The 27,293-nt window shown below is 42.4% G+C and overlaps 1 protein-coding gene across 1 annotated transcript in view; it reads right to left on the bottom strand.

The window, feature by feature from the left end:
* Positions 1–751: 751 nt before the first annotated feature.
* Positions 752–27,293, bottom strand: part of LOC111271867 (CD109 antigen) — a 52,467-nt gene continuing 25,925 nt past the window's right edge. The window contains exons 12-25 of the mRNA XM_022852881.2: positions 25,749–26,075; positions 25,390–25,518; positions 23,784–23,964; positions 23,331–23,598; positions 15,519–15,708; positions 13,152–13,238; positions 12,641–12,827; positions 9,919–10,031; positions 9,290–9,492; positions 7,205–7,299; positions 3,443–3,609; positions 3,092–3,352; positions 2,851–2,956; positions 752–2,594 (exon numbers count right to left, since the gene is read on the bottom strand). Coding sequence (XP_022708616.2) covers positions 2,395–2,594; positions 2,851–2,956; positions 3,092–3,352; positions 3,443–3,609; positions 7,205–7,299; positions 9,290–9,492; positions 9,919–10,031; positions 12,641–12,827; positions 13,152–13,238; positions 15,519–15,708; positions 23,331–23,598; positions 23,784–23,964; positions 25,390–25,518; positions 25,749–26,075 — 2,514 coding nt within the window. The 3' untranslated portion in view covers positions 752–2,394. The remainder of the gene's footprint in view (positions 2,595–2,850; positions 2,957–3,091; positions 3,353–3,442; positions 3,610–7,204; positions 7,300–9,289; positions 9,493–9,918; positions 10,032–12,640; positions 12,828–13,151; positions 13,239–15,518; positions 15,709–23,330; positions 23,599–23,783; positions 23,965–25,389; positions 25,519–25,748; positions 26,076–27,293) is intronic.

Consider the following 27,293-nt stretch of genomic DNA (forward strand, 5'->3'; position numbering starts at 1 on the left):
AGACAGCATTGTCCTTTTGTTGTCCGACTCTGCTAGACTATTATACCCTCGATGTTTTCTTTATTGGTATCATTTTTTTTTTCATTTATGTTTTGTTAGTCTTAAAAATGTCGTCTTCAGTCTTACTGCAGATTTTGGTGTAGCACTCCTCGATCCTGATACTTTTTGGTTCTAGTAGCCTCACAAAAAAACATACTTCTATATATATGTTACTTTTTAATAAAGTAGATTTCCTACATTGTTATTTTGTCCTATTTTATATACAAATCTACACAAATTCAGGAAATTTTTCATCCTTTTAAGATAAATCGAATATATATACGACGACTATAGCATATATATATATATGTTACGCAAAATAGCTGACGCATTACTGAAAGCTAAGGAGTTAAATGTAATGCGAATTAAATTAGTAAATTCATCCTGAAATAAAGACTCATGGAGTTTAGAGTAAAGGGTGTAGGGCTATAATGTGCCATTTTGAGTCGGAAACAGGCTTTCAATTCAAAATGAGATACCGGCTAAATGTCTAGAAATGCCGAGAAAGTCTCTCCTATAATCATTTCCGCAGTTTTAAGTAAAGCGAGCCAAAAAAACAATGCGGCCATTCATTGTACTGTTTCTAAAGCCGTACGAGACAGGATAAACGAAGAGGTGAGCAGTCAGATACCAAGATGAACCTTCCTAGAAATATATGCAAATATTTATTCCAATAAAGATGACTGTTCTTTCAGTCTTCCCGACGACTATAGCATATGTAATAAGACTATACAAAGTGTGGTTAGTTAAACCGTAAACTAATTTATTTAAACCAAAAACGATAGTAGATCGAAAAATGAGCAACGTATGTTTCACAAGTTTTAGCAACTTCCTGTGCTTTTAGTGAACTCCTTAGAAAATCCCTGTCTACACAGTGAGTTAGGTAAAAGCATGATACTGCGATTTTTTCTTTATAATATGTACCAAGCTGTATGCTCGAACTAAACAAATGTCCGCTTTGTTGAATGTTTCCTCCTACATACAGTCTACCTAATTTCTATGATACATACACTCTCTTGCTACCTATTACACGATTGAAAATAAGTGTTTTTATAAATGTAAATAAAGCATCTTTATTACGGGATCAACCTTATCTAAAACGCAGCGCGAGAATCTAGAATTAAGAAATGCGTTATTATTGCTCTTTTTGAACTTTATATCTCATTCTTTTTCATCTGTATGACTTTTTTTTTTATATTTCTATGATCTCTAAACATCTGTCGTTCCTTCTTTTCGATTTAGCTGTGTACCTCTGTTTCGCTGTCCCTATCCCATGTTTGAAAATTTTTCCCTCCTTGTTATTTTTTTTATCTGTTTTACTATCTAGCAATGTGTCTTATTATTATTTACATTTAGGCCGGGTACAACATTCCTTATAAATTTTTCCCTATCTTAAGACAACCTACGATGCTCTCAGAAAGGTTCCATAGGAGTTCAGCATGATAATCATTGTATATATGTTAGCAAAAAGCCTGCATCAAAACAACACTCATTACCCATTCTATCATTATTAAACGACGCTATTTACACACAAACAGCCAAACCGACACACTGGGCCTCCATTTCGTTCTAACCTACCTAAATGGAGAAATAGCTTTTTTTACCCTCTCAATTTCTTCCTAATACTTGCGGGTGGGGAAGAAGTAGGGCCTGCTCACCATCAACGGGGAAGCCGAGTCAAACAATCTGAATCAGTCGCCTAATTTTATGATTATTATTGACTTCAAGGATACTGAAAACTGAAGACTTCCTGCTTATCCATGCTTTAAATTCGAGGCATCGTGGCAATCGTTAGGTCAAGGCAGTGTACCGAAGAGGCTCGCTCAACGCGGTCTCTCCTATTTAAACCATTGTGAAGCTCTAATTAGTAGTTTTCATTTCTTGACTTGTCCCTGCTGTCCCTTTAAGATACCATCAAGTATTGCTTTCCAATTATTGTTAGTTAATGAATTATTTTTATAGCTATCTACATCGATAGATCGCTTTCTGGATAACCCCTCCGCGCCCCAACCTATCCTTTAGGCCAACGCTGTTTTCTACTGCAAAAGACTGCATACTCGCGTCACCTCTCTCGACTTCACCTACATTTTTTTCTAATCTCACGGAGTTTCGCCACCTAACTGAGTCACGTGGTGTACTCATTAAATCTACAGTCGTGCACGCCCACCAAGCGGGACGATGATGACTCGTAGCAGTGATCACACACGTTTACGTGCCGCGGCAACACTAATCTCAGTATCCAGGCAAATCAAAACAAGATGAGAGCCTGCTCATTCATTGTAAGATCATATTAACTGCTATATACACGGTACGCTCGTTTTCATGGTTATTGGTTGTCATCGCCTGAACCAGGCTCTATCTGCACCGTGGTCCGTGAGAGATCAGGCTCGTGACGATGGTGAGTACCACTAGAAGATTTTGGCTAGATGTCCTATAGTACGTGTCCTGGGCGCCGTTGTACGATGGGCACTGTACGCACTGGTAAGAACCGCACACGTCGCAGACTTGCAACGCATGCAGGAATGAAAGATCTACCAGGGTCTGATTTAAACGCTCTAAAATAGGTACGCAGATAAGCAAAAAAGAAGGCACTTAGAACAAATACCAAATATGTATATATTTTTTTGTATAACAGATTACCTTGGTATTGCTCCAATTTTACCCTTACGCCAAGAATCCTGGTTCATAGCTGCTCGATGGTACGCTACTGCTGTTCTTCGTCTCTAAAACTATTATTGTAGATAGCTGTACCATGTAGAAACAAATTACGTCACGAATATAATGTATTGCGTTAGCTATTCGCGGACTGACCGGGTTCGTGGTACTCGTAGACTTTGACGAGTGTGTGCCGGCTCACCACGGCAGTTGGTCGTAGTCTTAGGGCAGTGAAGTTGATGCAGATTGGCGAGGAGTCCAACTGTAAAATGTAAAAGAGAACAAAGAAGCGAATCAATAACGAAATGCGACCCGTCCGCCAAAACAAAAGACAAACAACAAAACAAGCATAAAGTTCCGTAAGGTTGTTGTTACATATTTATAATGAATAACTCACATAATCGAAATAGAACACTGCACGTCCGTCATCGAGAGTGTGTGCATGACGCAAGTTCCTTGCGGTGCCCGAGTGTACGTAATGGAGCAGGGTATCACGGTCAACCCCATAGCCAGTGGGAAGAGCTGCTTCAAGGACGACGAGGCCGCTTACCGCACTCTCACTGCTTAGTCCTCGGACTTCCCCAATTCCACGACCGTCTAGCCAGCTCTGACATGAGCGGAAATGAATCCGAGAATGATTACGTCCCGACGAGAAGACCTGAGCCAATCCGATTAGTGTTACGTTTTCCGCGATTACTATTATTGCTTTCAGCACAATTATAATGATTCGAAAGTTCAAAATGTATACCTTTACGGATAGCGACAACGAGTGTGAAATCGGTGGCGGAGGCTGATGCTGACGGGAACTGAGTGCTATTTGAAGTAAGGCGCTTCCTACGCCACGTGCTCGCACTGTGAGCTGACCCCAAGCATTCGGGATTCGGAACCGTTGTGGTTGGTAACGATTTGCGATTGCTGCGAAGGAATAATGATGAGTATACTACTTGAATGGAACCGTGAATTGATCTTACCAAAGTGAAATCGTTCTAGTGATTTCTAGATACAATATAGGATAAATATATAACAGATACCTTGCAATGTGCACTGTCGTGTGTTAGCTTGTACGGTCGAGTAAATGGCTCAGTAACTGGCCATTTACTAAACCTATTTAGTCAGCTTCATAAATAGTTGCTTGAAAAAATCCTGTATTATGCAAATGTATGTACTTAGGCCATATTGATAAGGACGACGCAATTAACGAGCCGTTCAATTCAGTATTTTGTTCGTTCAATCTTTAGTCAACTCCATTCGCGCTAGAACAGACCGGCGAGAGTAATTATTGTATACAGTGGCTTTTATTTTTTTTTTTTCATTTATTTAATCGTTTTTATTTATTATTTATTTAACCGTATCGCGCCTGCACATTTTACAGAAGGACTCATATGCAAAATAGCCAAACACATTTCCTCCTAATTTGGCGTCCGTAAGTCAGTTATATAACTCGTAAACTGTTAATGGCTAATTAAGTTGAGCTTGCAATCTCGCTTATACTAATAACAGCAAAAATAACTCAGCTGAAGTTATTTGAGAGGAAATGCTTATTCACTTACTACATGAGAAGCACGTTTCACAGCTTTCTCTGTGAATTTTTTATACGAACAGAGTAAAAGAAGATTATCTTTATACAAGAAGTGTGTTCTAGTTATAACGTCATGGCATAGCTGCAACCCCCAAAGCATGATATGGGTTTCATACAGGGAGGAACAACGAGCAAAGCATATGCACAAATGTTTCAAAATAAGACTAACGGGCAATGTGATTGGTACCTCGATACTATTACAATCTCGATTTACCCCCTTCCCCCGATTCCCCTGACGGAGGCCAATTGCACCTTTTCGTCCAAAGCTGTGTAACGGTATTATAGATGGCTGTGACGAGTATAGGTCCTTCCGCGGCAAGAACAAGCGCGTCTTAATATATCCTTTCCTCCTGCGACCCTTTAAAATAGAAGCTAGTGATAGTTGCAGCTGTGTCATGCACCTGTAAAGGCATGCGTCCACATATGTATGAGCTGAACACACCGACCCTTAGAAAGATTCCGTATCGCATGATGCTGCTGCTCCCCTTCTAATTGCTATAACCCCATGGGGCGCGGTCGTATGTCTGTGTGAGATAACAAGCACAAGAGCCCAATACAGTAGGAAACCACCAAGACGTCAGCTGCACTGGCTGCAGAGTCTCAACCACTGGGTGCGCCCTGTCCTGGTCGAAACTGAGTAACGCCGGGTCTTGGCTAGGGAAGTAGCTATCGTTGGATTTGGAGTATATGTTCACCTTTATTCTCAGATGCTCAGTGATAATGGAAGAAAGCCTTCGAACTGCTGGGCTCGTAGAAGCGGTTAAGTTGGCGACGCGTTTTAGGCCGACTGCCGGCCAGCCAACTGAACTTAGTGGACCGCTATGGACCGAAAGAAAAGTGCAGGAAGAACAGACGGAAAACAGAAAAGAGAGAGAGACATGAAAGAGTGAGAAAGCTAGAAAAGACTAGCTAGAAAGGACTATATATATTAGAGAGAGAGAAATCGCGCGCAAACGGCGTACATTGGCTAAACATTGTCGCGCACCAAATAGACTTTCTGTGGGTGATCACTATAAAAGCAACTGTTAAGCTTAAAAGAAAGTACAAGGTGAAGAGGCCAAGTTCCATGCTGTGTGAGGCAGAGAAAACGAGGAAAATTGGTAAGAGGGGATTTCGGTAAGATTTGGCAGCTTTAAAGGTTTGACTTGACTGAACTGCTGCTGGGCGTCCTATGGGTCGAATTTGGGGAAGGGCCACCCGGACCCATCGTCTTGATAAACACGGCGATAGGCACCAATTCGTATCTGCTATCCTAACAGGTCAAGGACCACGGCCGATGCTGGCTCTTGGAGCAACACTACGCGACAGTCGGAAACAGAGCTAAATCGCGACGATCAGCTATAAAGCTATCGATCACAGATCTACCGGCCGACAATTGTAGGAAATCAACTACCAAAACACCCAATTCTGAGACTAAACATAATTCTGCGAATTAAGCACGAACAAGTTGAATGGATTTGCTTGCTGCCTTCTTCCAGCTAACGCTGATAAAAAAATGGGGCACGTCGCCCGGATCTATGAACACATACTTAATCTCAACTACGGCTAGATTTCATAATATTTCATAGGGTTAAAAGAAGGTTTTTACTTTGTTTTTGACATAAGTCTATACATATTTCCCAGGCGGCAAGAAGACATTTTAGCAGCCGCCAGGATTTCCTACTGAAAGTAATTTATTTAATCGTTCTCCTAAACAATATAGAAGCTTGGTCTTGACATAAGCATATGTCAATAACGTCGAGATTAATTTAGGCTAGAGAATAAATAACAAGTACAAAGTCAGCGAAAATTAAGTGATTTTAGTTTAGAAATAGTTTAGGCAAGCTTAAACGCTTGAGTAGACTTCATCTACGAAGCAATACCGCGTTAAAAAAATGGTCAATAAAAAAAATCTTGAAGGCAATGTATATATTTCGTCAGTTTATGAAATACGTTGCAAACGCATAAGATATTGTTACATCTTGTACACTGTAATCCTGATAAATACTCTTACGCGAAGCTTAAGTAGGAGCTAGGAAACAGTCATCTTCTTTACCAGCGAAGACGCTTCCAGAATGAAATCGTTTTTAGATGTATTCTAGGTGTACACTGATGATACGTTAATACGTAGCACTTACGAGGCACTGTACTAGGGTCGATGAACAACCTCCGAACGCCTGGCGACAGAGAATGGATCGCTTGTTTTATCCGAAAGAAGACATTTAATCGTTGACCATTTCTAAGGACATCAACGAAGAGGCATCCGACCGTAGGCCTACATTGACTTCAGGTCCAACGTGTTTCTTGCTGCCGTTAAGTACATATTTGCTTATCTACAGGAAGATCCAACAGGACAACCAGGCGCTCCTCGCCGGGGGAAGGGGGGAGGGGGGAGTCTTCTTTGATGCGCAATACTCCCGTTAACAAACGCAAAAGTTTGTTTCAGGGACATCGGCTGGTCCCTCGTGACGATCGGTCACGCAATAGTGGTTGGAGTTTTCTCGGGATTATCGACGGGCAGACTTGGTACCCCGTAGCAGATAAGCACGTTGAAAAGGAACTTACTACTGGCTCCCCGCTTTCTTATACAAGTGTGTTTGTCAATGGTTTAAGTTCACAATTTATTGCAAGTAAGTTATAATGAACCAACACCTCTGTTTAGTTGCAAATTAAACAAAAATTGGCTTGCCCCATTAGTAGAATAAAGTACAGCCTTTTCAGGGATTTTGCGTTCTGCATTTTCATATGACTTTATCAATAAGTTATTCGTTACTTTGTTTACTTCTACTCAATATACAGCCCTCCACGTAGAACGGAAAACATTAAGTGTCTGCAAGAATCTGCTATTCAATTTCAACATAGACTCAAGTGTATAAATAGACTCGACGACGTGCGTAGAGTCAATGCAAATAGTGAGCAAGTTGGTAAAAATAGAGGCTTTGGCATACTTACAGACGTGGAACTGTTTGGAGATGCCTGGAAGACATGTAGCTTCAATAGTGATGGTCATGGAAAGTTCGCGCTCCTCAGCCTCGCTGCTAAACACTCTGAAATAGGCCATACACGATAACAAATGTATGTTTATTATTAATGAATAAATAACATCTGTAAATAATATCTTTTAGCTGCCTATTACACGTCAGAACTAAAACTTATTATGTGATGCGTCTCGTCAGAAATGTCTAAAGGGTTTATTAGAATACCCTTTATTTTTCAAGGTTCCAATTCTACTATTGGACTACGACGTTACGCGTTTACTTTACTATACTACGATTGATCCTGGTGTATTGGGCATTCGCGCACTAACAAATCATCTAGCAGCGTTCGTAAAGCTGTCCTACAAGAAGCTGATTGATGCCATTGAGCATGCTTATCACGATACCCTGACGGTAGCTGACAGTCGATTCAGCCTCGATTTACTAAGATGGACCTAAGTAAGTCTTCGTTCGTTAGTATTTGACTTGTGAAGATTTTAGCCTGGTGACTTGCCGACTGTGGCTGCTGAATGAAACAAGATGATCAGCTCTTGCTTTGCACCTCGCTGTATAAAATCTGTTTAAAAACCAATTGCTATATATATAGTGCTTCGTCGTGGGACGAAGTGTTGCGTTGAGGGAATGCATGGAGGCAAGGGCTGGTCATGCATGACGGGGATGTTGCGACGCTGTCAACAGAATTGACAATGCCGTTTTGTCTATCGCTGCGAACCCATCAGCGCCCGACTAGGATCATGGTAAGCCAATTAAGTGTACGTAATTGAACGAGTCTAGCATGCCCAAAGGACAATGTATGCCAGTTGGGGAGGATCAAGTCACGTACGCTGTCCACCAGTAACGGCGCAATGAACATATCTGCAGAGTAGTACATCTGCAATACAAACGCAGAAACCGCTGCCAGTTCAGGAACTGTAGCAAGGCGGATAGGATCAACAGTGGTTATGGCTGTGGTACCAGCTGGGATTCCCTGGTACACTATTATATGAGATCGGTCTTCGGTGTGGGTGATGTGGGCAGTAGCGGGCCGACCAATCGATGACTGTGGTCAACTGATCGCGGCGTCGACACCGACAGCTTGGTTTACTATGCTAATGGCTGGTGCTCTGCTACTTTGTCTCGAATGTTCTTTTCTCGTACAAGACGCAGTTCTAATTAACAGCGGCATTCCATTCTGCCAGTGCTGCTATTTGGGGTTGTTTCACTGATAAATTAAGTGAGGTTGACGAGTTAGCGCGGGGTGTTGTAGTGCCAGGGGGCGATAGTATTCGGACAGAAGCTTACGAATAAAGCGTGAACAAGGCTTCAACGTTAATGAAGATCCACTTTGATAGTGCACCTGCCCAGATAGGGCAAGTCAGAAAGAAGAAAAGGGTGAGCGACTGAAATAAGGTAAGATAATCTGAAATAATCGAGCCCGCACCAGATGGCAAAAACCAGGACACCCGCCAGCGTTTTCCGGAGTGGAACGAGTCGCATTGCCGTTTGTGTGCTATTTCACTAGGGCCGTATAATCACTATACCAAGTAATTAGACGATCAAGATTATGCAGTGGGAAAAACTCTTCGCAGCGCTATCTGTCTATAATATTATTGATTGCATTGTCTCTTTCAAACATATTAGTAACTATTGAAAAAACGTATCTCACCTTCACTATCTCAGTAAAATACCGTTTGTTTTAAAAGGAAACGCTGGCTATACGAGTACGATGAATGCCACTTAGTTTTCGAGACGGCACTTTCGTTCGCAAAAAATTGCATATATTTTTTTCAAGAATAATAATAATGACTTGAAGTTATCGCTTGGGAAGTTAAACTCCATACCATTATCAGGTACTCGCATATTAAAAACTCTACCAGCTTACGTTTGTATTAGACTCAAACTAAACTAGTTGTTTTTCTTCCGAGTTCACGTATTCGAGTATATATATTACTACGCCAGTTGTATTGTATGCATCGTTGATGGGACTTGGCATGGCGATCTCTCGTTACCTTCAAGCGGAGAGCTGGTTGTCCAAGACTCCGGTTGAAATATAGTTGCTTACCTTTTCTCGTATTCAAGCAGTGCTTCCATAGCAACGATCGTATCTTGAGTCGAGGCCCAGCCGCTTTTGCGGCTTCTTTGTTGCGTTAACCATTCGACAATAGGTTTGACGAGTACGGCCTTGCCATGAAGATACGCTAGCAAAGCGTATGCCGTTGTTTCAACATCAACAGCGTGCAGCTCACTCCGGGTGAGGGGAGTCACCTGTGAAGCGCGTGAAGATCAATCAAAATGCAGGGTTTTGGCAAAAATACCTAGCTGCAATGCCAAATTTCGATGATGATGATTGCTGAAGATAGGTTGTTGCCTAGAAATGATTTAGCGTATTGAAATGATGAAATCTCTATCTATTTTTTAGGTAAAATTGGTAATATGTGCGTCTGTTAGAAATACATAGTAATCCAAACACTATGTTTCGACGCACGCTTAACTATAAAAAGACAATAGCTAAATGAAAGCCACTGCGAAATAGCGTATCGAAGAATTTTCTGATAAAAAAGGAATATTGTCATCTTTGTACCAAAGGAAATATATCGATAATAAAGTACTATTAAATTTAGTCGGCGACTGCTTCAATTCAACAGCTCTCTGTAAACATGCGGTCACCAAAAATGTATGACTGAAGCTTACCTGGGGGGGCTGCGACCCTGCCGCAAGAACAAATGGAAGATCACCGTCTCCGCCTGCTTCAGTGACTGAAGGGTTTGTTTGAAATCGCCGCTTCGACCAGTACCGCATATCACCTATTTCAGGTAACCGGAAAAGAACAAGATAAAAGAAAAAAAGCTAATATACACATAATTGTGTGCTTTGGTCAATTTGCCTCTGTGGTATAACCTCATTCTAGGAAGACTGTGGCGACAAACCAACTATGACATCTATTTCTAAAATGTTTTTTTTTTCCTATAGTTGTGATTATCGTATAATATCTGCACAGTTTTCCTATGCGAAAACCTTTTATTTTTACGTAGAGACACAACATTCAAAACTTTTTGGTAGCGACAGTCAATAATCTTGCATTATTATTCTTGCTGTCACAATTAGACCTTTTTCTGATTTTAATTATAATACATATTGTAATTCAAATAATATCAATAAAAAACAAAAAAACTAAATCAAACTACTCAATCATTGGAACACGATGGATTTGCAAAAACCGTAAGCTACATGAGTCCCGAATGACGCTTCCCAATGAGCGTCGAGATGCGCTCTCTAAGGAGTAATAGAACTTTCGGCTTAGCTCAGACACTCAGCTTTTCTGTACCGTCACCCGGACAACATCACACATTTTTATATGTACAAGGGATCACGGGCAATTCATACGAGCGATCCACTCCGACATCCGAATATATGTGAGTACGAGGGCACTTGAAACGTCTCAAAAGTTCCGTGAGAAGCACAAAAACGGCTGGCTGTGAAGTTTATTACGGATAAACAGAGACATACGGTGATGGTCAATGTAAAACTGTGAAACGCTACAAACAGATAGTCGTTTTGTTTGGTAGAATCCGACTTTTGTGTTCAACGCCCACGCCGGGCAGGCTGCAGCTCTTTAAAATTTGTATATATAATCGTGCGTAGTGAATTTGTTCGCAAGACGCATAGAGAGCTCGAATATGATTCACTAGCCAAGATTGTTTTGTTACCGACCGGTAGGCTTGATCGGAATACTTCTGATCAAGCCTAAATTGACTATCGCCTAGGACGCCCAAAGATGAAGATTTGCGTCAACGCGGCAAACAAATGTTAGACAAGAAGCTAATAAGCGCCTCGGAAAAATCTCTCCCTAATCAGGGTTGCGGCTCTGATTTCAGGCATCTAGTTTTTTTTCCTGAAAGCGTCATAGTTCCGTTCGGGTTAGTTGCATGATCCTGTGCCGCAGCTCGGAGAACTGTTGAAAGCGCAGTGATAACAGCCGGGAAAGATACGATGGGACTAGTAGCGTCTGCGAAATTTGTGCAGAAAGGGTGCACAGCAGTAAAGCCACTCATTCCGAACTATGTATCTATTTTGTATCAGTAGTATAAGTGAATCGTATTAAATTTCGTCCTTTTGTATAAACGTTTTATGGGTAAATGTAAGTAAAATAAATTGTTACAAGTGAATAAATGTTTTTTTCTACGTCCTTTTAAAGCGTGAAGCTTTCTCATTAACAGCACGATTGTTCACCTACAAATCGAAGTTTATACGCTTTAAGTATAATCTGCTTTCACCTAACTAACGTATAGAAGCTTCTCTGCCAATTTTGCCATAGGTTTTTTCCTATATACTTACTTGGCCGCGCTCTTTGGCAGCCAGCCGATTTGTCGTACTTAGCCTCGAGCCACCATGTCGAATCACTACAACACGTCATAAATTACACATATGTTCTAAACTTCGATGGATTTTTCAGCAGCCCAGTTTGAACGATCGGGCTTTGTTTCCGCCGAAAATTCAATATCCACCAGACGACTAAAAGAGAGTCGTCGCTGTTACCCGGTCTTGATTAGGTATTCATCTAGTGCTAAAACGGATGCTCGAAAATCATAAGTGTAGGCCAAAAAGGACGGTAACCTAGTGCAACTCGCGAGTAATACAATGGGCGAAGACTATTTCCATAGCACCCAACGCCTACCGTTAGCTAGGCCGATCTAGGACGCCTAATACAGGACACAGTTTCCGCTATAAATACGATTGTCCTATGCATGTATATTAGGTTGACGTTAGAGAAAATGAGAATTGATTTGCCTAAACAATACGCTGCTGAAGCTGGCTAGGACATAGATAGACGCCACATTATTCCTTTTGAACCGGGTATGCGAGAATTATGATGCACTGCTCTAAGTAAGTAAGTAAGTAAGTAAACAATAATAATTATGCTAACGTCAACGAGGACTTGGCTTTACTTCGAAACAATGAAATGCATAGTGAAGTGCTTTGTATTTAAAAATTTCATTGCAAACAGTGGCATCCGTACATCCCTGAGTCTCGCCGGCTATCCAGTCAAAGTACCGGCTCAGAGCAGAGTTACGTAGTCGCCTCTTAGGTCTCTCTGCAGAACGTCTTCCTGTGCTCAATACGAACTTTAGCAGTTATCATTTACCTCACAAGGTATCATTTTTTGGTGAAGTCATGTAACAACTAGCTTGCTGCGCCCCTATGCCGGTCACTGTTGAACTTCTATTTAGAAAGGAAGCAAATAATTGCGGAAAATTGATAGAGCGCCAATTTAATTCTAATCAATTTACAGGAAAAACGCCACTGGGCAAGTGGTCGTAGCTGGTATTATGTACAATGACGGCTCAATGCGTCATGATGCCAGCATAAAGGTGCGCGTGCATATATCGTTCGATAATGGCCCCAGTCTACTTACCGTCTTGAATGTACTTTCGATCGAGTAACGCGAACGCGTATTCCGCTTCGGAACTAGAGATTAGAAGAAGTGCATAGGCAGTTATAGCAAGTTGATAAGGATCATCTTCCTTAGCGCTGTACGTCACTGAATACTCGAGATATTCCTGAGCCTGACGAATGGCGGGCAGTATTTTTACCGATAACGGCTAAAAATCAATCAACATCATATCGTCTCCTGGTTAATATAATAACGCTTAAGTCCTTATATATCGTCGGCAGATGAGGTTCGAATATCGAAGACTAGGTTGTATTTACACTCATTTGTTACCTGCAAATGTATCGCCTTGCTTTATAGGCTGTGTACGACTCCACTCAGAGATGGCAAAGCAGTTTTGCTTGTGTTGAAGTCGAGCTATTACCTCGCTACAATGCAATACGGTGATAAGTTAGCATTCGTATCTAGAATTTAAGTTAACTAAAAACATTCGTTCGCTCAGATTATAAGATATCATCACTTCCTCAACACTAACCCCTTCGAAGTTCCGCAGTTCGTGCAGAGCGATTGTCACGTACGCGGTGAGTGATACGTTGACCGCCTTATGGTTGTCGTCGGTGCACTGCAGCACAGTGTAATCCCTCATTCGTTAGCAACTTGTTAAACTAAGTTTTGTAACTTGCATAAATGTCCCTCTCAGAAATACGTTTAAGCTAAAACATGCAATGTTAACTCGTAACTTTTATTTTTCTGTCGACGGAAGATAGGGCTAACTTTAATCGGCCAACCTGCACCGAATCAATCTTAACCTCTGTTCATCTAAAATATACATATTGCACGCATTATCTACCATAGGTGACACGCTTGGCACGGTTAAGCATTAATTTAAGCCGAAACGAATCCTTCCTTTTTCTTTGTTTAAAAAAACCTTGCAGAAGTTCGACTTCAGTTTCATCAGAATCAACTCAGAAATCCTCGTTGCGATGATTTAAACGAACCCAAAGGTTGGAGTCTAAAACGCCCGAAGCTAAAGCTCTCCACCCGAAGTGTATTATCTACATGTATGACTCTATAGCGGCCGCAGCGTTAGATCATCATCGAAGCAGATATTGGAATTGTTACCCTACCTGTCAGGGCTCCTACATATAGATAAGTACAATAATTCAACTTTCATATTTGAAACCCTAGATAAATCTTTTAAACGTCCGTCTGTTTTGGTGGTAACACATTTCAATGTCAAATTGTATTGCGTTCCGCGTTAATTATGGCGCGAGTAAATGAGGCTGGACAACCGTGTGTAGGCTACACTTACAGACTGGCGTCCACGACTCACCGTAAGGCTTTCGAATCGTCCAAAATCTAGACCTGATAAAGTCTCGTCGATCCATTTTAGTACGAACCCAAAATCCGCACCGCCAAAAGCCTGCATGATTGCGGATTTTGGTTTAAATATCTAGTTGGAAGATACTTGGCGCGCTACTCATCCTAAGTCTGTTTTTTTGCTGGGATAGCTCTGAATAGCTCAGATAAAAGAACTGCTTTTCAACCTTCCGCGGACTGTTCTAACTCTGACACCTGGGGAAAAAAGCTATATACTGCTTTAAAACCAAATAGAGTCACTACCTTCTCTAACTTGAGCAGGGTACTCTGAGCAGAGCCCGAGAACCTCAAGCCGGTTCAGGTCGAGGGCGCAGAACCATGCCTGCCACTACACTATCTGCGGCAGTGCGTAACGTCATCCATTAGCCGCGGTTAAGGCAGAACGGATATTGGCCAGATTCGGCAACCAGCCGCTATAGTGCCAAGACAAGAAGTGACTCGAACCGCCGCGGCCGCCGAAGGCATCCAGACACAGCACAGAATAGGGCAGCAGTACGAGAGTGATACCCTGCCCTGGCGGACGCGGGGGTACCTGTTTCTATTCTGGCAATAGGTTCCGAGGAACCGGGAGGTACTGAGACAAAGGGGTGCGGATAAATCAGGAAAAGGGCGGAGATAGGAAACCTTATGTGCAGACGAGGGCCGACAGCAAAGGGCCGACTCTTGGCTAGCCACTACAGCGACAACGGTCAATGACTTTTTGTCGTTTCGACGTCGTCTTTTATCCTGCTTCGCTTTGCAGAACAGCTCCATTTTGCATCTCAGCGATTACTCACTATCGGCCACTGATCCGGGGTTATTACACTCATGAACAATAGCAGCGTAGTCACATCCTCCTTATATCATTCGTTCGCGATCTGGCCTCGATTAGTCACTGGTGGGAATATGGGACAAAAAATGACTGACCACGTGCGGCGGCAGCCGACTCTCGCCGTCTGCCTCGAACTACGAAGGGCCAACGCCAGTAGTAACGGAGTTAGGAAAGGCTACCCACTATTTACAATCGAGTCGCCGACGGCTAAACGAGTCGAGGTAGCTCTAGTGGAATAGCTGCTATTCGAATCGGGTTATCTGCGGTGGTGTTATGCAAGATGGCGACAGTACGAACACGGACACACGCGGCTCATTTATGAAAGTGGATATGAACGACCGTAGTAATTATCAAATGCTACCTCAATTTCCTCGCTTATCATTCAAAATGATATGACTGTTTTTGTCACGTACGTTCACCACACTCTACCTCTGCTCGGCAGTATGTCAGCTGGCCTCTGTTGGCGATGTGGATCGTCTCAGGGCTATATCTTGAAAGGTTTTTACTTTGCTTGCTTTACATCTATACTACTTAAGCCAAACGATGCACAGCCGTCTTCAATTGCGGCTGCTGTTATTGCTGAATCAATCGAAGTGTACTCCTTCGCGCACGAAAGCGGTGTTGTATTGGCTCCGAAACTGAGTGACACAGTCCTCAAAGTTATTACGAAAACGCTACACAAAAAATAACTATTTGCAGTAATTTTCTTACCTTGAGCGACATCTTTCGATCGTAAGTAAAGTATCCATCGTGATCGTGAAACGCGCCGTTTTTTGCTTGCGAAGCAAGCAAGAAAGCAAGCGCCTTCTCGAGAACTTTATGATCAATATGGACAAAGTTCTTCCATTCAGGAAATAGACGATTAGCCTTGTGAAAATAGCGGACCGTTAGAGCGGTTAACCTGAAAACAAGCAATGAACTCAATGTTAATACCTACAAACTAGGAGCCCACTTGTGCCGTACGTATATAGTTGTATAATAGAGTAACTTTCCGCGTCTAACCTGGTGCTTCGAAGGTCCTCAAATGGGAAAGGAAGAACAACGCTAACGATTGGCTAGCGTATAATGCATCGAGTTGGCAACAAACTGATTTTCAAAATCAGTGAGTGAGTCGGGCGAGTCCAATGGTTGCCAACAGCTGATCTTTTAGACAAACACGCGCGCTGGACGATAATAATCGTGATAATATTACTACTACTATAGATTGTGTGTGAGCAAGATTTTTGTCCGGTGTCAATCATGTCTGATGGCGCCAAATGGAAGCTCGTCAATTGGGTTAAGTTCGACGAACGGCCCAGCTAGAAGGCTGGCCGTCTGATAGAATGCTTATCGGGGGGCGTCGGACATAATATTAACTCTAAACATTTAGCTCAAACGGTTCAGCGTACACCGGCCTCTGGGAAATATACCGAAAGCCGCCACGTCCTTTAACTACATTGCGCTACTTTTTCTGAATTGAGCCAGAAAGTTACGTTATGTGTCCTTTTTGCAAGCACTGCAACTAGTAGGATCTTAATTATCCTTCGTCCATGGGTCTATAGTACAAAAATTGTTTCAACGCTGCCAATCGTACAAATATTAAGAAACCACATTCATTTGCAAATAAGCTCCCACTTAAACGCATGCAACGGATTTGGCTAGCTATTTTACACCCTTCATCGAGAAAACTGCTTTTTCTTTTGAGTTTTTTGTTGGCTTCAGTAAACTGGCACATCGTTGGTGTATCTCGTGCTTTTCAAGGCTGTACGATGCTGGAGAAGTTGTTAAAAATAACACTGCGGTCATAACAGTCATAGCTGGTAGCGGCTTCGGGTGGTTCGGCCTTGGCAAGTTCACGACGACTTCAGCGGTCGCCGCAAACTGTTCATTCAACTGTCGACGACAATTCGGCGCAAGTTTTTTTCCAAAAGGAGGAAAACGAGGTTAGGGAATCGAGCGCGGTTTGTGGCTGGACATCGAATCAGGTGGGCGAAAGGGTAAAGGGATCTAGTAACGGAGGAAAGTGAGATAGAAGAGAACACTGAGAACCCTTTGGAATGATCGTGCATCTCCCTTCTACAAGATGGTAGCGAAATTGTGTTTACCTCCATCGAAATGCAGCTTTCTTTACGCTTCAGATGCGCGCAAGACTTTTCAGTTTTTTTTTTGCAGCTCGAGAGGCAGAGGCATCGAATAGAAAAGTTTCAGGGAGGAAACTTCAAGGTGTTCAATGATCATTTTGTAACCTTGCCTATCCTCAAATGTCTTACCAGAACTCTAGGGTCTTCCATAGAACATCGAGAACCCTTCTAGCTAAATCGTATCTATTATATATATATAAAGACGTATTATAGCCAGATAGGGGCACGCCAGGCCGTAGGTGTGCTCCAACTGGACGTTTTATGAAAGTTTATGCGGGCCAAGGCTGCCACGAATTTGAGACTGAATCTTTTTCTAATAATCTCAGAAGGCAGTGGGCAGGAAATAACCAGTACTTTACTTCAATAATTCCATCTATTATAGTTCAAATATGATTCTATCCATAAAATTAACGCACCCTTCTACGAAGTCCGAACCTGCCCTCGCTTGTAACCAGAATTTTGGCAATCTAAGACGCCGTACGGAAAACGGTTGTTTTGATAGACCTCCAATTGAATGCTCCGATGTTATAATCAATAAATCCTCAACCGACAGACGGGTATTAAGACGATTTAACCCAGATTAGATCTAGCTTTTTTCTACATCATGTTAGTTTACGATTATATAATTTACACTCTCTAGATTATCTAATCTACATACAAACTATAGGTTAGCGCTGGCTGAAAAGTCTTTTTCCCTAGCCCTCGATACTTAAGAGAGTACGAGTGTGAACTTCCTAGCAAAAAATACTTCATATTAGTGTTAACGAAGAGTTTTTGATGTTTCAGCGTGATTGATTATCTATGGGGCGCCAATACAGAGCTTTTGGACGTATCGGATAGGTTGCGCTTCAGGCGCGTCGCTCGAAGGAGCTTTGGTATCTCCCGATATCGTAAGGCCGCTTCAGACACAATAGCGCTCAGAGAGAAACCACTCAAAACGTAAAAAGACGTTTCCCGCATTCGATTTCTGAAGCAAATTAATCTAGCCATTTTTAACGAATACAACAAATTCCGTTTTTAAGGAGCCTAAACCGAGTTCCTATTTTTGTACAAAAAAGTCCCAGGTTCGTGCAGAACATACGTTTCCATTCTAAGGCTAAATAGGTTAAAACTCTGGCTGGGTATTGTCGCAACAAAAAACACTATCGCAAAACATGGAAAAACGCTTCGCCTTTTTAGCTTTACTTTTGTCATGATTCCTTGGGCTTTTTAAAAATCTACTTTTACACTTCGGTCCGGCAATGCGAACATCCAGATGGCGTAAAAACGAATTAAGTTTCAGTAAAGCTTGTTAGCAATTTTTGGCTGACTTCCAAATGTTGAGAGCAATGCTCACAGTCTGTGTATGACCAAGAGAAATGTCAATGACTATGAAAAAAATTATTTGTAACATTGACAAAAACAATATATAATCGGCGCCCCCTAACGTCTGGGGAGGTTTGTCTCCAATATATAGGATTTCGGATCCTGGTATTTTTCCTGGGTCTGCTTCTACTGTTCGTAGTACAGGTTCCATGGAAAATGGGAAAAATTGAAGCTACAGAGGGCCGTTTTGACGTATACATCCTTTCAACTGAAAATGACGTTTAAAATGTATTGTTTGTTAGCACTACATCAGTTCTTCGTATCTTTGACCGCGTCTCGCTGACGCAGAACCTACGGTAGTGTGCTCAAAAAGTCTGGGCAGGATACTGTAGGAGACGCCGCCGCCCCACCTAAGCTTCTAGCTTATATCGTACGGATACGATTCGATTTGAGTACGTCTTCCTGAGATCGCACCTTTTTGTTGAATTGAGTTTTTAATGCTAGTCAATCGAGTCAATAAATATGTAATTTCTCTTGGCGCCTGGGTGAAAAAGTCGTCTCCGAGTTAAATCAACTGCTAATATTTGAAAAACGGTATTCCTCCATCTTTCGCAAGCACTTAAATTGTACGCTGCCGTAGATCTTATAACGATGAATTGGCTAATTGCGCATATTCCGGCCGTGAACGGTTGCATGAAGTCGCCTAACGTACAAATATTGTTGAGTCGAGTAACAACGCTTTAACCAGTGGACGGCAACACAGTATGTTTACGTACATCGTTACGTGTCAGTACAGTGAGGATCATACCGGTCAACAATCCATCAACCGCTGCGATGTCTGTGGTGAAATCACTTCCTAAAATAATGTCGATGCGTGTCTCAGTCGCACTCTTTAGTGGTCCAAACAGTTAGAGCAGATTCTGAGTAGAATATACTAATTAATAAAATGACGCACATGAGTGTTACGCACGATTTCCACGGTATCCTTGTGTAGGGCCGAAGCCCAGCACAGCCGTCAATTGAACTTTAGGAAGACCTAACCCAAGATTCTAGAAGACATTGCTGTAGGCTATGTGTCATACACAACTTGACTTTCTACAGCGGGGCAGACTTTTGTTAAATAATCCTTCAAAAATATTTCCGACTATTTTATTGCCAGATCTTAGGCATATGACATATAATCGTCCATAATGAAACCTGTGAGTGCAATAAAATCACCCTGTTGCCAGTTGACGTGTTCTCGTCCTCACCATCGACAAACTTCTGCAAGTTCAAAGAACTATTATTCCACTATAATCGAACGCTCCTCAGACTTCTTGAATCCTTCCTGGCTTAGATGAAGTAGACCATTCCTTTTTTTTTTTTGCAGTGCCAGCAGTTCGTTCAATAGGCGCTGCGCTGCCGACTACAGCTGTCGCAGCAAAGAAGGACCTACTACTGGCTGCGGGAGTTGGGGATGTCACTTCCGTATGAGAACAACGTTCCCAAGGATAACGTTTAAGGTGCACGATACGTCAGCTTTAATTGTGTGACAAGACGCGTATGACCTGGAGTCACAAACGTACTATAAGTTTCCATTGTAAATATTATCTTCTCCACGTCTCTCCCGAGTTTAAGTTGGAGAATCAACTACTTACGCGTCCAGTGTAGAATTTGGGAAAAAAATTATCTTTTTCGCCTTATATTACGTGAATATCGGGATAGCATACGTTTCGAGGGCATCACCCAGATCGGCGTTTGATACGCCATCCGCCAGCCACTTGAATCTCCGTGCGTCTCCCAGTAAATGTTGACTCAAAAAGAATCCCTGAGATTTTTCGGACCCCTTGATTCGGACAATGGAATACAAGGTGATACAGATTCCGAAAGTCACCTGAGTAGTGTCAACTTCAGTGGACGTAAGCCATGGCCAACGTCACTTGCGATGGTGATCGATTTTCTAGTCTGTGTAGGAAGAATGCATGCTCCGCACAGCATGCAAGTTTAACAGGATGAGACGTCATGAGTTGATTCGGTACCTTCGCTTATTGTTGTCTTTTCTACGTAAGTTCATGAAAGAGCCGCGATATCTGCACCCCTGTGACTTCAGTCGACTCAGAAAATGGCAGAAAGTCTAAATATAGCAGCACGTCGTGTATACTATAATGGATTGTTAAAAATTAACTATTTGGTATTGTCACTTGACAACCTGCCCTGAGTAAACTGTGATTTCATATGTGTGTATTGAAAATAGCTTTGTTTGAACAGCCATAAAGATACGTTCTGAAATTGAATCTCGTAACCTGCCATAATACAATGACTTGAGTATTAGTACGGACGTCCGCTTCACCGCATCTCAAAGACAATAACTATCAGAAAAACGGATGATCTTGGGGGTAGCCTTGCAGTTTCGTGCACTACTCTTAACTACCGTTGTTGATTCTAAAACTATTGGCACTTCTGGCGATGCTGCGTCGCTGATAATTTAACTCATTGTGCACAGATAGATATTTCGTATTTATTGTGACCATGGTTCAGATCCCCAAACGCCAACGATGTTTTTTACTGGGGCAACCCCTAGCCTCCCGGGGTTCTAACAGCTCCAGAGGTTCGTGATTTTTGGCTAGTGCAGTATAATATTGGCGAATCCGTCATTTGATCCTTTTTCCGTTCTCATTCCCTCGAGTAGTGCATCGCATAATTATTTAGAGCTTATTCTTAGTTCGATCGAAAACAACGCGTCTGTTTAGCGATCAAGGTTCACAGGATTTGGCGACAACAGCGAAAAAGACCGAAACGTAATTAGAAATACACGGATCTCCGCGGCTGTTTTGCTCAAAGTCACTATCTCGTACAAATAGACCCGGCGATGCTGCACACAGAAGTCGCAACGGGTCACGCATCGCCATGATACAAACGATCTTGGTGTCAAGTAGTCTTACTTTCAATGTGCAAGAATATATCAAATACGCAACGAAAGGGTTCTTGTGGAAAAGGAACTGGGTACTGCCTGCCGAGTTAGTGGTAGAGACAAAGACAAAACATATGATGAAAGCGAGAGAAACAGTGCAAATCATGATTACAAAGAAACGGTTGGGCTGAACTCGAGTGAATGTGGGTAGACACCACTCAGCGTTCATGCGTACCCGTCATGGATATCATCTCTGGCCGCTTCCTTTGCCATTTTCTCTCCCTGTCGCTCTATCTCTTCCTAATCTGCTTTCTCTGTAAAGCGGTCCGAACAAATCCATTGCTGTCAACAGCGGCAACAGCCGTCTCGTTGTTCTGCGCCACGCGTCGGCCAACCCTGTGCTGGCCGGCCGCTACGCTCTTCAACTTCGCGATGGAGTCCCGAATCGGCCACCGACTCCGTCCAGCCGAAGCAGTAACTGTTCGTTTTTCGTTCAGAGACAGATGATGGCAGCGCGGAACCGACCGGCTTGCAACCTTCGGGGTAGCAGTCGTAGGCGGAGCCTTATACTTCGTCTATACGGCGGAGGGAACAATGAGCGGGTTGTGCCGCTGCTGCTTTCGCCCCGCGTCCCGGTCTGCCCCATGTCAGTGATCGGTACAAACGGCTTCCGTTGTTCGGTGTTGCGAAGTCTTGCAAGGACGCCATTAGCCGGCTTGCTGGCGCTTTCCTTCGAGATCGTAGATGCTTCGGTCCTTTGACCTTGCTCTGTAGTGGTTTTCCTTTGCTTTGACTATGAGGGCCGGCAATGGTGATCGTTGCTGAGAAAGAACAATGGGAACGGGCAGGATACAACTGAGCGGAAAGTTGGCCACATAATGCAGCTCATGGGTTTGATGGCGTCCGAGGATGGATTCTCAACGGAGCGCGAAATGACGAAATAGAGCAAACACGCCTAGGAAATACCAGGTCAGCCTGAAATTATCGTTGATAAATGCATTCACGGCTGGCTTCTGTATCAGCTGCTGCTAGACGGGCGAAGGCGCACTGGCAAAGAAGACCAAATGCTGGTAAGATATGCGTACGCACAGTGAGTCCGAGAGCGAGGACAGATTGGAAGGAGAGGAACTGGTCTATGTATAGTAACTATATGAGTCTCGTAAACTAGCGATGGCGAAGAAGATTGTGAGAGTATGTCATTTTGTCGTCTAAACGTCGAAACCCCCACAGGACGGTTGCTGGCCATGGAAAATTACTATTGTATTATGTACTTGATGTATTGCTGATAGTTAAATGAAAATACATGAAAACTAGAAATACACCTTATGTCAATGCTTACATCGGTAAATATGGCGGACACATATATTTGGCTTTTCCTAGGTACGGTGGAAAAGTACAAAACGCTGATCGCTTAAAGCAACTGATGCTATATTGATTATTTTATTTGAATTTAATATATGGATATTTCAGCATCAGGTAATTTGTTTTATGTTTGCATACAAGTATTTAGCGCTAGATCTTATGACGATCAGAATTGTGTGAGGTAAACAATTATTGATATTTGAAAAAGAACGTTACAGCATGAGAGATGGACGCATAATGTAATAGATTTTATGTATTTTATGATACATTAAAGGGAAAATATGCCTAAATATTTCTACTTATACTATGTGTATATCCAATTAATCTTTTCGCAACGAGGTGTTATCTCTATAGTATTTAACCGCCTAGGATATGAAAAAGATAGCACTAGACTCCTAAATTACAGGCTAAGCGTTATAACAATTTTAAGGACAAATATTCGAATGTGTTACTACCATCGGGAACCATTTCAGGTACGTCTTCTTTAGAAACACAGAATGGCTGCAAACATTAACAGCATGAGACTTTAGGACCATCCGTCACTCGATGTGTGTCTCGCTTCTCGAACTTTCTTCTCCCAATCGAAATGCGTTAGAGCAGGTACCTTGAACCGTATATACATAAGCTCTCTTCTGTTTCTACCAGAGCACATAGTGGGGTAACCTTGATATTGCAAACCGCCCCATTTATTTCGAAGTGTGATTTTGTGACACATGGGAAAACAATGTCAGGACAAAATATTTTCTTAGAAAAATTCATTTGTCACTTGTCTTTAAGTAGTATTAGCCAGACCGGTCTTTATCAAGGCGCCATCGTTATCTAGCTAACAAATTTTTTCTGTCTTACCAAACACTAGCAGGAGCGTCCGAATGTGTGAACATGGCGAATCCTCCATTATCTCTCTGGTAACTGAGTTGGGTTTGGTACGTGAGAAATAGGTGCTGAAAAATATGACGATGCCTACGAACGAGGTTCTTGTTGGCCTGAAGCAATTGAAGTGACAGTAGACTTGCAGCAAACGAAAACATATTCGCCTCGCCCGTCTCGCCAGGAAGGCCAAATACCGTACCAGCGGTAAGTGGCGACGTCGCAAATGGCGGGCCAAATGCGCTTCCTGTCGTAAAAGAACCGATGTCAGTATGAAAGCAAAGAATTGACGTCAACGTTGCATAAAAACAATTGCGCTTTTCAGTTCCGGTAGTGAAGCGTCACTCATTGCAGACCAGTCACACTGTTATAAGGTAATTTACATTGAGTCTATTGGCAAACGGGTTCAATATTACATAATTGTTTACCCACCTGTAATGATGATTTCAGCAGTGCTGTAGTCACCAACCGGCATATGTTTCAATCCTACAGGGCCGAACGGCATCTCCTTCATCAACCCGGTCACGCCTGTGTCGAGTTGCTTGAGGACGTATGCCCCTCGTGGAATGTCCACCAATAATGAAACACGGGACCGCCATTCGAAGCCCTCAGGCTATACAGATAAGTTAAACAAGGCTAAGGGTTAGAGATACAAGACTAGAGATACAAGACATTAGGGCTACTTATTAAGTGATTCGTGGTAGTAATCATTTTATTCAAAATTCCTGAATTTATACGTATCTTCAGGTCTCTTCATTAAATGCAACTTCAGTATTTTTAATATTACATAACCACTGGGTAATTTATATCCGTTTGAGCATGTACCCTCGTCAGCATAAACGAACGACTTAATCCAGAAAGTAGTCTCCATAGCGACTCATCCACTTCTCTACTGTTTATCGTATGAACTAAATGTCTTTGTCCAAGAAAAAAGCTGATATCGAAAAGTTATTTGCAGTCGCAAGCACAACGAACCTATTGATGGAGCTGTAAGCAAATACCGTTACTTGTAGGTGAGGTCTTTGTCTACCAAACTTCAGCGTCACGCGCCGCCAAAGATGGCGGACATAAATGGTACTCTATTCGATAGCAACTACGGAACAGGTTATAATGGGCTCTCTGCTTAATCGTCACTGGCCACCTTAGTGGTTAAGATCCTAGAATAGAATTAGAAGCAGGTAGCTTGTGTATATGAAAAAAGAGAACTGGGTGGCTAGTGAGGACGCAAAGTACTTTATGCACCGCCTAAATATAGGCATAGACCGATCGACAAATGATGGCTAACCCAGTGTGAGTGGATTCGCGCTTTGTGGCTTATTGGTGGTAAGTCAAAAGCACATTGAAGCCACAGGAGGTGTAAGGCATCAGGAAAAGCGTTATCATTGGCATGGCAGTAAGTCGGCCAGACAAAGCTTGGAGAACCGGTCATTCCAAAGGCCCCGGCACTTCTTGTTTAGGCTACAAAAGACTCCGTGTCACGTGCCGTACGATAATTAGCTTGAATAAAAATTGTTATCCATGATGTTACGAAATCGACGTGCGCCATGAAGTTTACGGGGGCACAACATCACGAATTCCCGGTGTCGAAAGTGCGCTGTCTTCCTGATTGCTGACATGCGTTTATGCTAACGTCCATTATACCGAAGCTCAGAAATGAGTAGCTAACATAATCAAAAGATCTTGTGTTATGGATCGTGCTTGTTTGATTGTTTTTATTCGACTCATATAAAGACTTCCGTAGTCGAAAAGCATCACTGGCCCTTATCTCGGCAACGAAAAGGCACTTAAGTATGTCTGTAAAGCGAAATCTGAACACATGGGTGGTCGTCTAGAAAGGCTTCTATATCAGGATGTTGAATAAATATAGAAATTCTACGGAATTTGTTTACGTTCCATTATACTGTTTTGATCGGAGTCAAACGAACAAACTTATTTATTGTACTCAGTGGCAAATGGATTTGAGAAGACTAGACAAATCTTCATTCTATATATATATATATATATATAGCACTGTTTACTTAAGACAATGCTTACTTACGATAAGCTTGATGGTAGTGGACATAGAGGTCTTCATGGTCTGAGTCTTAGCGGCGACGGTGAGATTCGTCTCCCCGGGCCGAATTCCCACGATTGGGAAAAGCAGAACTACGGGACGCTGTGGCCAGAGCTGTAATGAACACAGTTGCAACCTATAAGTGTTGACATTTGTGCCGTTCTTGTGCTGAATGTCCAGTGATTTATCTCATTTAGCCCGTTCTATTTTTTCCACCAGATTGTTGAACGTAACATTGAAAGTACCCAGACAGAATTTTTCTAAGGTTAGGCTTGCTAATCGGAATGACAAAAAGAAGTCTCAAGAAAAGACCAATAGGATGCAGAAGCTTATAGTACACTTACAAACACAAGATGTTGATGCTCGCCGTACATCGTGATGGGCTGTTGATGGTGTTGCTGAAGCTGTCTGATGCTTTTTAATTTCTGTGCTTTTTCATCGTCGCTCCTATACTGGTGATGTTTGCTATAGCGATAGTTTCCATTAGAAGAGCTGTCTAGGGGGGCATTCACGTAAACGAATTTGTAGTCCAGGCTATTGGCCAGAGTTACCAGCACCTCGAGCTTCGTTTGGCCAAGATTGAACAGCGCCACGCGAGCCGAAAAATGCTCGCCCAGCTGAGCCGCTTTTGGGGCGTCGACTGACATATAAAACGGACGCGATGAGGTCATCTAAAAGACAAAAATGTATACGAGACAACTATGCATGAAATAGCTAATACGATTCGATTTATAGATTAATATTTCTCTAATGTATTTGTTTTGTGTCGCAAAAGACAGAGTAATCAGAATAAATTTATGAAAACAGAAATGCAACTTGTGCGTGTTTTGTAAGGTCGATCCACCTGATTAATCTATCTACCTACTCGATTAGGCTTTATCAGTCATTGCTTATTTTAATAGATACTTATTTCGTCAATAATATCATTTTGTATCGCCGAATTACTACGCTCTTTTGGAGCTCTATCTTTCTTTACTATGACATTTTCATAGATAGTTCGAGTTCCTTTACGAAGCCGATCATTCATTCGAAGAAGTACTTACACTACGATTATTATTACGAGAAGGTCACTTATTCGAAAATAAGGTGGCTAGCTTAAAGTATTGTTGGCAATTGTAATTGGAAGCTATCTCAAATCGCAGCAGTAACAGTCTACATGCCTACACTTATAGAGGGCTACTAGAAGCCGTATTTTGTAGCTAGAAATGCCCTACGTATCAACCCTATTTCTACACGCTTTAGTACCTAGCTCTCGCGAGTTCCATTCTCTGTCACTTTATGCTGGTATGCAGTATTCGAGGATCTTTGCCTACGTTCACAGTACAGGGTTAAGCAGGGACCGAAGGATTTTCGCCTTGGTCGTTCAGGGGACATGGAATAATCGGGGGTGCTCAACGAAGGCACGACGAACGCAAAAGCATCTAATTTTATCTTCAGAAAAGTAGCACAGCTTTCAAGAAGTCGTCGTCGGCTCCGCAACTTCGGCCTACTACGCCGCCTTCCTCTCGTCACTAGCGACCTTGGTTCCACGAGCCGGTTCTGCGCTCTCACATGCCCAAATCCCAAACGCTTGAACCACGGGTGGAGGGAACACACGGGGTCGTATGGTTACTTGCCGGCAGACACCCTATTTGTGGCTGCATCATTTGCTGCTGCTGACGCACATCATAGATCGTGGCCTTTCTGGATGGCACTTACGTGTCATCTGCGTTCAAATAGAAGGAATGCCGATGGCTATAAGAGCGAAAGTGAAATAGGTAGGGAAGAGGGTCACGACGCCGACCGGATGAAGTCTCGGATCTCTGGATGAGACTAGCTATCTTGGAGAGATCTACATGTTCTATATGTTCCACTATATAATACGCACTCCGAAACAGTATATATTTACG

Source organism: Varroa jacobsoni, unplaced genomic scaffold, assembly GCF_002532875.2.
Source record: "Varroa jacobsoni isolate VJ856 unplaced genomic scaffold, vjacob_1.0 contig01183, whole genome shotgun sequence".
NCBI lineage: Eukaryota > Metazoa > Arthropoda > Arachnida > Mesostigmata > Varroidae > Varroa > Varroa jacobsoni.